Source organism: Myodes glareolus, chromosome 6 (genome assembly GCF_982192425.1).
Source record: "Myodes glareolus chromosome 6, mMyoGla1.1, whole genome shotgun sequence".
Taxonomy (NCBI): domain Eukaryota; kingdom Metazoa; phylum Chordata; class Mammalia; order Rodentia; family Cricetidae; genus Myodes; species Myodes glareolus.
The window spans coordinates 101,473,231-101,485,927 of record NC_142031.1 but is presented as its reverse complement, the minus strand read 5'-3'; the positions used below and the strand labels follow the sequence as shown (position 1 = coordinate 101,485,927).

Here is a 12,697-nt window from a genome sequence, read left to right as displayed (position 1 = left end):
AGAAAGCAGAGATGGGGGAGCCCTGGGCAAGCTGGCCAGATATACATGTAGACCAACTGCTGGGCGGTGGAGGCGCACTTCTTTAATCCCAGCACTTGGAAGGCAGAGGCAGGCAGATCTCTGCGAGTTCGAGGCTAGCCTGGTCTACAAGAGCTACTTCCAGGACAGGCTCCAAAGCAATACAGAAACCCTGTCTCAAAAAAACAAAACAAAACAAAACAAACAAACAAAAAAAAACATGTAGACCAACTGGCAGGTTTCCATTTAGTGAGAGACCTTGCCCTAGTAACTATGGTAACTGAAAAAAGCACCTGATTTCATCCTCTGACCTCCACATGCACACCTACACATATACATAAGACATCCCTCCTCCAAAAAAGCAGAAAAGTGAAATAAATTAATTTTTTAATGGGGAGGCGATATGTAAAGGTGTCTTCCTACACAAGTGCTCTTTAAACACTGAGCCATCTTCCCAAACTATTTTCTATCTTTTAAACACTACTTTCAAATAGGTATCCGGGGCACAAAATAAGCTAATGTTCTAATTTATTACTTCAAGAAATGAGAAAGATACAAAACTCTTCTTCCTGTCACAATCTCCTAATCATTAAACTATTTAACCCAAGAAGATCATAACTCACAAATTACTGTAGAGACTGAATCAAACATGGTAGTTAATGTGCATATAATCCCAGTCCTGAGGAGGCTGAAGCAAGATATCACCTCAAGTTTAAGGCCTGTCTGGACTATACAATGACTCTTAATTAGGCTGGGCTTCAGAAGAGAGTTCATCTCAAAAAAAAATAAATAAGAAGATACAGAGACTGCTGAGATGTGATCTTACTACTTCCAATGCTAAAGCATGCCTGGGTTACAAAGTGAAACCTGGTCTCAAAAAACTAAAGCCTAATAAATAAGTAAAATTAATTCACATAATTAATTTTGGGATCTGCAGGCTTATAACTAAAATAGTACCTTCTCTTTTATTAACAGGAAGTAATCATGAAGCGCCCCTGAAGTAAGAAGTAAAACTTCTGTAGAGAAACTCCTCACAGCCAAAAAAAAAAAAAAAAAAATTTCTAGTTGTCTTTTAGAGGAAAGCATCCACACATCCACATAGTCACAAAGACATATTCTAGATGGGCTGAGGGTATAGTTCAACTGTTAGAGCATTTGCCTAGTATACATGATACCCTGGGTTCTATCCTCAGCATCCCATTAAAGTGGGCATGGTGGTGCGTGCCTATAAATCCAGCACTAATGAGGGAAAGGAAAGAAACAATCATTTATGTTCTATCCCCCAAAATAAGTAAATATATATAGGAAAAACATTCAGCAAAACAAATACACATGGTTTACAAGACAAAATACAGATTGAATTAATAACAGATTTCAGATTTGGGGAAATAAAAAGGACTAGGCAGTAAAAGAATTAATTGACTAAATTCTTATTTTCTTCTTGATACTTTTCTAAATTTCTCCACGATGAACATTACTTTTGAATTCTGAAAGTCTCATTTAAAAATATAAATCAGGAGCCGGGCAGTGATAGTGCATGCTTGTAATTCCAGCACTTGGGAGGCTGACTCAGAATCTCTGAGTTCCAGGCCAGCCTGGTCTGTCTTCTACAGGAAACGGTGGTCTACAGTTACGGTGAGTTCAAGACTGCCAGAAATACAGAGAAACCCTGTCTCAGAAAACCAGAAAATAAATTAATAAATAAACCAAGACCAGCGAGATTACTCAGTGAGTAAAAGTGCTGACCACCAAGCCTGATATGACCTGCGTTTGATCCTGGGAACTTACACCAACTCCTACAAGCTATCCTCTCAGCTGACTGTGCTCCATGGATATTCACACATGCCCCACCCCTAACACACACACACACAGAGAGAGAGAGAGAGAGAGAGAGAGAGAGAGAGAGAGAGAGAGAGAGAGAGAGAGAGAAGCTACACCTTAAAATCTATCTTAAAATCTATAAAGCTCACTTATTAGAACCCACTATGCTCTCTATTTATAAAAGAGGTTGAATGCTATCTAATACTTAATGTCCTGTTATTTTTGTTACACTCTTCAATAATGGAATTTCAGTTTCTCCTTCAAGTTCCGTTTCTTCGTAAATACACATTTTAAACTTTTTTTTTTCAAAACAAGACTTCTCACGAATGCTCATTCATTTTAAATGGCTTCTAAAGTTCGTAAAAACAAAATTGCGCGCGGGGGGAGGTGGTGCCCCTAACCACAATTTCGTCGGTCCACCTTCACTTTAGCTAAAGAAAAGTGAAGGACGGGTAAACTACACGTCCCACCATGCATTGCTGCCTTATTCAGAGTAGGTCTCTACGGAAACAGAAAAAAAAATTCTCCAAGTCCCACCTGTTACTTCGTTTCTAAACACCTCTTGCACTTTCAGCTCGGACCGCAAACACAAAAGCCTCGTGACCTCCCGTTGGCTCCCCGAGTCAGATAAGCAGGGGGCCCCAGGTCTGGTGGCACGACCGCTCCGGCGGGGGGAACGCCACCGAGCTCGAGCGCTCCCCTCTCATTTCCAGGGCTGGATGCACGCACAAGCCTCCTCCTGTCTGCATCCAATCGGGGCTCTCCAAGGCGCACAAGGGAGAAGAACCGGTTACTGGGCAAGCACAACACACGGTGCCGAAACAAGGGCTAGCAGTGTGAGGGCGACAGCGACCTGACCCCCGACTGGCAACCTCGGAACACCGAGGGGTCCGGTCGTAGCTCCCGTGAGAAGCGGCAGCCGCGCGACCGGCGCCTCGGTCTCCTTAGGGCTCGTCAACGCGACCCTAACCGCCGCCCTCTGCGCGCGCTTTCGTGCCCCTCAGCCCGGTCGCGGGGCCAAGTGACCTCCCTTCCCCTGCGACGAGCAGCCGACGAGAAAAAGAACTCCTGCCGGCCTTCCCCTCCGCTCCCTCCTCCTCACCGTCTTGGCGGCCTCCGCCCAGGTCCTGCCCTTCTTCCTACGGCCCTTTTCCCTCATGTCGGGTCTTGAACTGACTCGGAGGCTTCCGTGCCCTGGCTCCGGCTGCCTTCCTTGCCTGCTGCGCCCTGCACTGCTTTTCCCGCGGTGCCGGGAAAGGTGGGAGAAAGGGAAAGTCGGACCGGAGAAGCAACTCAGCCGAGGAGCGGCCGCGGAGGCGCGCAGTGAGGGGGGGGGTCTACGGGGCGGCCGGTCCTGCTGCTGTTGCCACTGCTAACGCCGCTGCCATATTGGGTTCTTACTGTACAGGCAGCCGCTGTGGTCATGTGACCGCTCCCGCGCGGCCGTCACTACTGTACGCAGCCCGCCGCGCGAACGAGCGCGCACTGGCGCGCGCCCCCGGCCTTAGCGCAAGAGCCGGCTGTCTGGAGCGCTTTGCCCCGCCCCTGCACTTCCGGTCTCCGCCCCCTCCTCGGGCGCATGCGCGTAACGGGCGCGCCTCCCAGAGTCTGTGGGTCGGTTTCTGGTGGTGCCAACCCACCGCGAAGATCTGCCGGCGGAAACGGAAGCCTCTCCTTCCTGGGAAGGCTGGTTGAGTGGTTGTGGACCGCGTGCGCTCTGCAGACTTAAAGAGCCCGGCGCTCGCCCCAGTGATCTTGCCAAGTACCATTGCAAGAAACTTCATGTTTTATTTAATTGTGGCACAGGCGCCCCCGTTACTGATAGTTACAGGCATGCACCATCGTGCCCTAAGTTCCTTTTTACAAAGCTTATCTTTTTAAAGATGTACAACAAGCTGTCTATTACTAATCTCAGTTTAATAGATGAGATAGGTTAGACTGATTTACCAAACTCGCATATAGGATGTGAAAAAGCAAAAATAAAAAAATAACAGGTTATTTTAACTCTCAAGCCTTGCCTCTCAAACTTCCGTGGCTTTTTCAGGGCACTATACAAACCACATTTACTTTTTTCCATGTGCTTAGTCTCATCAAAGATATGTCTTACCTCAGGAAACTCAGCCATGGCACAGTGCCTGTATGTATCAGGCATCCGCTAAATATTTGTTGAATGATTCAGCTGTGTCTCGTCAAGAACTGCTCATTATTCGTGTCACTAACACCCTCTTGAAAAATTCAGAACGTGGCGTTTTATCCCAGGTGTTTGTTTGTTTAGCTGGATGGTTGATTTGATTTTGGTTTTTGGTTTTGTTTTGTTTTTTGTTATTGTGGCGCAAGTTCCCAGGCCAGAGGTGGTTTTATGAGACCCCGTCTCAAAAAAGAACAAAAAGCGTGTATGTGATTGTTATGACCAGATCACTGGGTCCCCCCCAAAAAAACACACCGCAAAGTCCGCACTCATATGTAAAAGCAAAAAGCCTTTATTCAAGTTTAAGCTTGGACTCTCCTTCTGTCCAAAGCAGTGTTTGAGAGCGGAGTCCCAAGCCCAGTTGAGGTAGGGTTTTTAATTATAGCAGAGGTTGGGGATTTCCAGGGTTCAGGACCCTGATTGGCTGACATTTGTCCAGGGGTCTTGGCAGAAGGGGAATAGGTAAATCCTAGACCCGAGAACACCTGATGGTCTCATCTAATCTTATCTAATGGTTGGACTACGAGGTACTTCCCTTTAGCTGCTGGCCCTCCCTGGGTGGTGGCAGCTTCTGGCTTTTCCTGGAACCCAGTGCTGCCTGCCCTGGTAGCTGTGTGGTCTGGGCCCCGTGTGTAGTCAAGCTGCCCAGGGCCACACATGGCCTGGGCTCCATCATGTGCGGTCAGGCTGCCCTGGGTCCCACAGTGAGAAATGTGGATTCCTATTTGGCTTTTGGAAACAGAGTCTCCCTTTGTAACTCTGATGGCCGTGGATCTTTGAATGTAGACTAAGACTGGCCTGAAACTCACGGAGATCACCTGCCTCTGCCTCCTGCGTGTTGGAATTAAAGAGGTGCGTGCATCATCACACGCAGCCTACATGTAGGGTTTTTTTTTTTTTAAGAAAAACATTGGTAACTTTACCTCGACTTTAAATTTATGTTTTTAATTTATGCTAGGGACTTCAACATGTAGCCAAGTGCTCAACCATTGAGCTCACATCCTTATATCCCAGTTTAAAATGGCGAACAAGAGGGCTAGAGAAATGGCTCAGCAGTTAGGAGCACTGGCTGCTCTTCGTGAGGTCCTGAGTTCAATTCCAAGCACCCACATGGTGACTCACAACCATCTGTAATGAGATCTGACACCCTCTTCTGGCCTGCAGGTATACATGCAGACAGAAGACTGTATACATAATAAATAAATAAATCTTTAAAATATGGCAAGAAGAAAGAAAAAAAATGTTAGTAAGTTTGAGAGACCATCAGTTACTGATCACAGGATTCTGGCAATTGATATGTATATATATTTTTTTCAGCAATTTAATAACTCACAGCACTATAAGTTTTATTGTATGTGTCACCTCAGTACAAAGCCTGTGTCTTCAGTCTCAGTCAATTCAAGAAGTCCCAAATCAAGCTGAAAGAAAAGATTGCTAACAGCTTGAGCTGTAACCATAGTTGTGACCAATTTGCCATCTCTAAAATGTTTGCCTAAAGTCAGATCACCTGGGAATAGGCTATAGAGTGGTCCTGCTCAAAGTCCATGCCTCTGACCCTATGTGAGCAATAGCAATGGCAGTGTGTGACAGACATTTTCTGGGGAAACACAGAGACACAACACATTCATCCACTCACCCCAGAAAGAAAGCCCACAAGACACCAAAGTAAATTGCACCAACATCCAATTTGATGAAACAGTGACTTTTGTATTGGGGTCACTAACAAGAGTGTGGGTGAGTGGTTACTTACAAGCAAGAGGAATGACTGACTCTGAAAGACCTGGATAAATCCGGATCCCCCTAGCAGGAAAAAATAGAGCCAAAAATCTATTTTATATAGATATGTATATATATATATATATATCAATGATATATCAATAATAATCACAAGGGGAAACTCCCTGTTTCTTAAGATTATAATCAAGATTACAATCTAACTTTATCTTCAGCTAGTTCCTGCAACTGAACCAGCTAATCCTAGATTTCTGATTCTTCCTTCCCTGCTTTTTGGGTAGATCTATACAATATATATATACAATATATATATATATATATATTTAAAGAATGTCTTAACTTTAGAATGAAAGTGAAAAAATTGTTACATTGGGAAAGAGGTTATGCTTTTGTTTCCACAGAAAACAAAAAGTTATGAATTTCTTCAAAATTAATAAAGATCAGATTTGATTGGGAGACACCTCCTAAAAATCTTAGCTACAGACATAAAACAAGCAAACAAACAAAAATACAGGACAGGTAATATAAAACTGATCCCTCTATATGGGAACAGCTCTGAAACTAAAGGACACGATAAATCTAATCGGCTGCAAAGTCTTCATGACAATTTGATTATACAATCCAACCGGATTTATAAAGTCAACATTTGTCTCTTACCTGCACAAACATAGAATCCAAGAAAATCATCTTTAGCTGACTTGTGCACACTGCACATTTTATACTTGTGTTAATGCAGATATATATGTTACCTTTAAAAGTGTGTAGGTTTTCAGCCTGGCAGTGGTAGTGCATGCCTTTAAGCCCAGAAATCAGGAGGCAGAGGCAGAAGGATCTCTGTGAGGTCGAGGGCAGCCTGGTCTATAAGAGCTAGTTACAGGACAGGTTCCAAAAGCTACAGAGAAACCCTGTCTCGAAAAACCAAAAATATACATGTATGTTAGAAGTTAGCTAGCAATCAAATTTATGGCTATGTTATATATGCTTTTAGTGTCAAACAGATATATTTTAGATAAGCAGATTATAATGATCTGTCCCGTCCCTTTAAGAGACAAGCCACACCCACTCTATCAGTTTTTGTCCTGTAGGTCTAAGACAGATACCCCAGTGTTGCAGAGGAACCTTAGGTGATTGTCCAGACAGCCAGAAATGACAGTTTCTGTCATTTCTATTGTTTTGGAAGTTGCTTGCTCTGCATTTCCTGTTTACTCAGTTAATATTATATCCTTCTGAGGTCTCTGATGAAGTTTAAAAAAAATAGTTACAGTTTTACAGTTTATATTATTACCAAACTAAAGAAAAACTTACAAATAGATGTAAAATTTATGAGGTTGAGAGACATAAAAAGCTTAAGTTGTTTATCTAAGAAAATGTTTTAACATCCAAAAAATATTTTTTAAATTTATTTATTTATTATGTATACAGAATTCTGTCTGCATGCCAGAAGAGGGAACCTGATCAAATTACAGATAGTTGTGAGCTACCATATGGTTTCTGGGAATTGAACTCAGGACCTCTGGAAGAACAGCCAATGCTCTTAACCTCTGAGTCATCTCTCCAGACCCCCCAAAATATTTTTAGATTGCTAATATAAGTTATGATGGAAAATAATTTAGGTATAAAACTTTGTACTCACCAATGATAATACAGTAGCTTCTCCAAATTTGCCAAATGCAAATGAACTAGACATTGTAAATGTACTCCTTACTTGATAATTATCTTATTGTATATAGTTTTACTATGTAGGAGTTAAAAACTTTCTGGTTTTTTGTTTGTTTGGTTGGTTGGTTGGTTAGTTTCTTTGGGATTTTGTTGTTGTTGTTGTTGTTGTTTTTTTTGATTTTTGAGACAGGGTTTCTCTGGAGTTTTTGGTACCAGTCCTGGAACTAGCTCTTTTAGACCAGGCTGGCCTCAAATTCACGGAGATCTGCCTGCCTCTGCCCCCTGAGTGCTGAGATTAAAGGTCTGTGCCATCACTGCCCAGCAAAACCTTTCTTTTTTATTTAGACAAAAAGGGGGAAATGTTTTAGATTATATGTTTACACTGTGTGAAGATGTGTCACTGTGATTGTTTTAGTAAAGAGTTGATGGGCGATAGCTAGGTAGGAGAGAATAAGCAGGACTCCTGGTCAGAGGGAGGAAGTCAGGAGAAATCTTGGCGTATGAGAGATGCCAGAGAGAAGCTGAAGAGGTAGGACATCGGGTACAATAGAGAGGGGACTGAGTGAGACATGTGACAGAATGTGGATAATAAAAACAGGTTAGTTGAAGTTATAAGAGCTTTCATAATTAGTCTCTGTGTCATTATTTGTGAGCTGACCACCCAAAGGAAAGTCCAACCATACTCTGTAGAGCATACTGGCCTGAAACTCACAGAAAATTGCCTGCCTCTACCTCCTGAGTGGGGAATCAAAGGCATTCAACACCACTGCCCTCCCTGATCAGAATCTTAAGCTCAGCAACTGTTTGCCACTTTATACCATTGATAGGCCCTCTTAAGAATCTCTTTTTAAATGATTTATTTAACTTTATTTTGTGTGTGCATTGGTGTGAAGGTATCAGATCCCCCTGGAACTGAATTCACAGACAGTTGGGAGTTGTTATGTGAGTGCTGGAAACTGAACTCAGGTCCTTTGGAAGAACAGCCAGTGCTCTTAACCACTTAAGAATCTTTTAAGGTTTTTTTGCTGTTCTTGTTGTTGGTTTTGTCCTCTGGGCCTGTGACCTTCTGTTGTAGTCAAGACAAACTCAAAAGAGGCCCAAGTCTCAGTAGTTTACCGGAAGGCAATACCTGGTTCCAAGAAAGACCACAAATTGAGACCACCCAGGTACAGACAGACCATCCAAAGGAAACTCCTATCTTTCCAACCATTGTTGATAGAATCACCTGGCAGCACACACCCATTACTGTTCACAAGGACGCCGCCTAGACAAATGTCAGCCAATCAGGGATTCTGAATGTTACAATTCCCTCACCCCTACCTTTGTTCCTATAAAAACCCAACCCTAACTGAACTTGGGGCTCTCCAATCCCTCCAATATGTTGGACATAGGGACAGTCTGAGTTTGAAACTTATGTCAGAATAAAGGCTCTTGGCTTTTACATACAGGACTTGGTCCCCTAGTTGGTTTTGGAGGGACTCTGCCATCTGGGCCAGCTTTCATAAGACTAGAACTTGACATTTTGTCAGGCTTACCCTTAAAAAAAAATAATAGTGATTTTTGAGTTGAAGCTAATAAAGAAGCTAAATTAGTCATTCCGGGGGTAAAACAGGGCAAGATTGTATCCAGCTGTTAATGCTGTCTGCTGGGAAGGCAAGGAAAATGTCCTAGGACAAAATGGGAACTGGAGGGAGCCTAGGGGCTAGCACTGCCCTTGGTAAAGTCAAAGGCACCAAGTCCTGGTTAGGGAAGGGCCACAAGTTCCCTTTTGTCAGAGATAAGGAAAGTCACACCCTTTTTAGGGAGTAAGAAATTTCTCTAGCCCCTGGAGGGAGGGAATGGGAGCTTTACCTGAATGCCTGACCTTGGGAAAAGGACTTCGTAGTTTTATCTGTTAAGTACAAGTAGTAGAAAAATAACAGTTTTTTAAATTGAAGTTCTTCCTAGTATAAATACAAAAAATTTATATGACTCAGTTTATCCAAATAGTTTAAGCCCAACAAAATTAGCAAAGACAAGAAAACTAAACATATATTTTTAAGCCCAAATAGACCTTGAGCAAGGAGATACATTTTAAAATCATTAGTTAATATTTTCAATGCTTTGACCTTTTAATATAGTTTTCATGTTGTTGTGGTGTTCCTTCCATTACAAAATTTTTCCATTGTTATTCTACAACTGCAGTTTGCATCTCAATTTAAACTTCTGACGGTCCTAGGCTACTCTGGTACAATCCATCCCCCTCCCCCCCCCCCAAAGGATTGAGCCCCAGGGGCTAGGGCGCTGTTCCAAGCCCTCTGAATGACTGCTCAGGTCATTGTCTTCTGCATCACAATAAATGAACATTCCAAGTTTCTGGTTAGCTTTTGGTGCTTATGACTGTGTCCCCAATTTTTAGCTTTTTTAAAAAAATCTTAAGCCCAAATATTAACAATATAAAACATTTTATAAGCACAAATGTCCCATAGCCTTAACTGTTTTTTTTTTAAATTAAAATCTCTTAAATCTCTTCCTGCAGTATCAAAAATAAAGTACCTCTTTGGTCCCACCTTCGACGGCATATTTATAACCTGTCTTTAGATCTCAGTCCACTCCATCACAGAATAGCTCATACTTCTGGTAACTATCACTTGGCACTGGCATTTCCAAAACTGTTAGGGTCTATTCTTACAACTGTACATTCTTTGGGACTCTAGTCCTATCATACCTTTGCAAACCTCAGCGGTTTCCTATGATCCCTTTTTTTGTTTGTTTGTTTTTGTTTTTTTGAGACAGGGTTTCGCTGTAGTTTTGGAGCCTGTCCTGGTACTAGCTCTTGTAGACCAGGCTGGCCTCAAACTCACGGAGATCCGCCTGCCTCAGCCTCCTGAGTACTGGGATTAAAGGTGTGCGCCACCACAGTCCAGCTCTATACTCCCTTTTATGTCTTTATAAGCAGTATTACTTGGATGACTATTAAACTAAAAAAGTTTTGCTGGCAGAGCAAGGTACATTTTTGAGTATGAAAGCATTAGCTGGGCGATGGTGGCACACGCCTTTAATCCCAGCACTCAGGAGGCAGAGGCAGGCGGATCTCTGTGAGTTTGAGGCCAGCCTGGTCTACAAGAGCTAGTTTAGTTCCAGGACAGGTTCCAAAACTACAGCAAAACCCTGCCTTGGAAAATAAAAAAAAAAAAAAAAAAAAAAAGCATTGAAGTGCAGCATTAACACTTTAAATCATATATATTAAACCTTGTTTTCCAAATGGGAAATGAGCCATCATGCAAAAAAAATCTATCCCAATCCAAACTATCTTGGAGATCTGTTGTTGTCTCCTAGCTGGGCCTACTCCGCGAGGTCACCTTTAATCAAGATGGCAGTGAAATCATGTGGCATCCTTTTTTTTTTTTTAACTCTAGCAAAATGACAATCCAAAATTCAAGATGGAATCATGCTTTATGGTTTCTTTAAAATTACCCATACAGGGCTATAGAGATGAGTGGTTAAGAGCACTCTTCCATAGGTCCTGAGTTCAATCCCCAGCAACCACATGGTGGTTCACAAGCATCTATAATGGGATCTGGTGCCTTCTTTCTGGCAGAACACTATATACTTAATAAATAAATAAAACCTTAAAAAAAAATTTTAAAAATTACCCATACATAGATTTTAAGTTATCAGTTTCCAGTGTTACTAGTTGACTTTTTATTTTATTTTATTTTAAATTTAACAGATTTTTAACCATACCCAACAAAATAAACCTATAAATCAGAAGCTACAGAATGTTCACATAAACCTGTGGGAATTGCTACCCCGAGTTATATTTCCCTGCCCCCATTTGAGGTGCTTATCTGCAAAGAATCTTAACTTCCCTCTGCTCCTGGAGTTGGATGAGGAAGTTTGAGTGCATGTGATTATTCCTTGATCCCTGCTGGGGTCAGGTGACAGTCCCTACTGGGGACAGGTGAAGGTGGAGTGCATGTGATCAGTCCTTGACCCCTACTGGGGTCAGGTAAGAGTTCCTCCTTGGGTCAGGTGATAGTCCCTTCACAGCCCCTTCCCCATTTGGTGCCATGGTATAAAAGCTAGCCCCAGCAGAACAATAAACGAGCTGCTGTTTCACCTCAACCTCGTGCTCTGTGGATTTCATTCAACCTGGACACCCTCCGCCGAGACTCGTGGTTCCAGAACGTGCTGGCGCGGTATAAACCAAGTCCAATTTTTTGACTGTTCTGCTTTCTTTTCTTCTTGTCATTGTGTCAGGGGCTCAGACTGACAGAGTAACAGAGGAAACCTTTAAATAGGCGTGGGTCTATCAAAGAAAGAGCCATAATCCAACTCTAGAGCCAGCGTTCTAATAAAAAGCAGCATAAAACCACTTTAACATTATCTACATCAAAAAGTCATCTGAATTCCTGCTAACTCGAATCCAGTAACCAGAGCTCAGATCACAAGATCATACCCATAAATGTGGCCATACCAGTGATGGGTGGCAGAGACAGCAAAAATATCCAAACCATTTCTGTCTCAGCTCCATGCTGCAACAAAACTTACAAAGGTAAACTTTTCAATAAAACAAGCATACATAATTTTCTTAAGAAACAGACAAAACCCTTTAACAAGACAAAACTTTTAAACCAGAATTAAACCTAAAATGGTTTTAACTTACTTTGTTTTTTTTTTCCATACCCTAAGCAATAATTTGTAACCAAGCCCTGTAAATGATGACAGATATTTTTAACCCATTGGCTCTGAATGACCAAGGCAGCTCTGTTGGAGGAAAGTCTGGCTATTACTTTGTCATAACATGGCTACTGCAGCTGAACACCTGTAGCCAGTGATTATGATTCATTGCCCTTGGCAGGCAGAGCCAAACCTTGGCCAGAACTAGAGGCACACAGCCCCCATGGCAGGTATAGGGAACCCATCCACGATCATGGGAGGGGGCAGGGTGGCTTACAGCATGGGGGACAAAGCATAGTAATTCTCCAGCCATAGCAATTAACCCCAGATTTTCTGTTCAGTGTTTGAAGTCTTATTGGGACACATCTGCCCCCTACAACTGTGGCTGGTAGCCTTGCTATATTGTCATAACAAGGTGTATAGACCAGCCACCCACACAAGCAGGCTGCCCCACAGCCTCGTGCTTGTGTGGCAAAACTGCTCATGGTTACCCTGCACTACAGGCCAATGAAATGTTTAAGGTGGGTAAAGGTTGTTGGTCTCATCCCTTTTAGGAAAATACACCCCTATGTTTATGGCCCTATCTCTAAAGTCCTGTAAGTGTTCCTATATCAA

General features: G+C 42.5%; 1 protein-coding gene across 1 annotated transcript in view; it reads right to left on the bottom strand.

Moving 5' to 3' along the window:
• Asxl2 (ASXL transcriptional regulator 2) overlaps positions 1–3,302 on the bottom strand; it is a 79,130-nt gene extending 75,828 nt beyond the window's left edge. The window contains exon 1 of the mRNA XM_048436626.3: positions 2,942–3,302. Within this exon, the coding sequence (XP_048292583.1) occupies positions 2,942–2,998 (57 nt within the window). The 5' untranslated portion in view covers positions 2,999–3,302. The remainder of the gene's footprint in view (positions 1–2,941) is intronic.
• Positions 3,303–12,697: the final 9,395 nt, after the last annotated feature.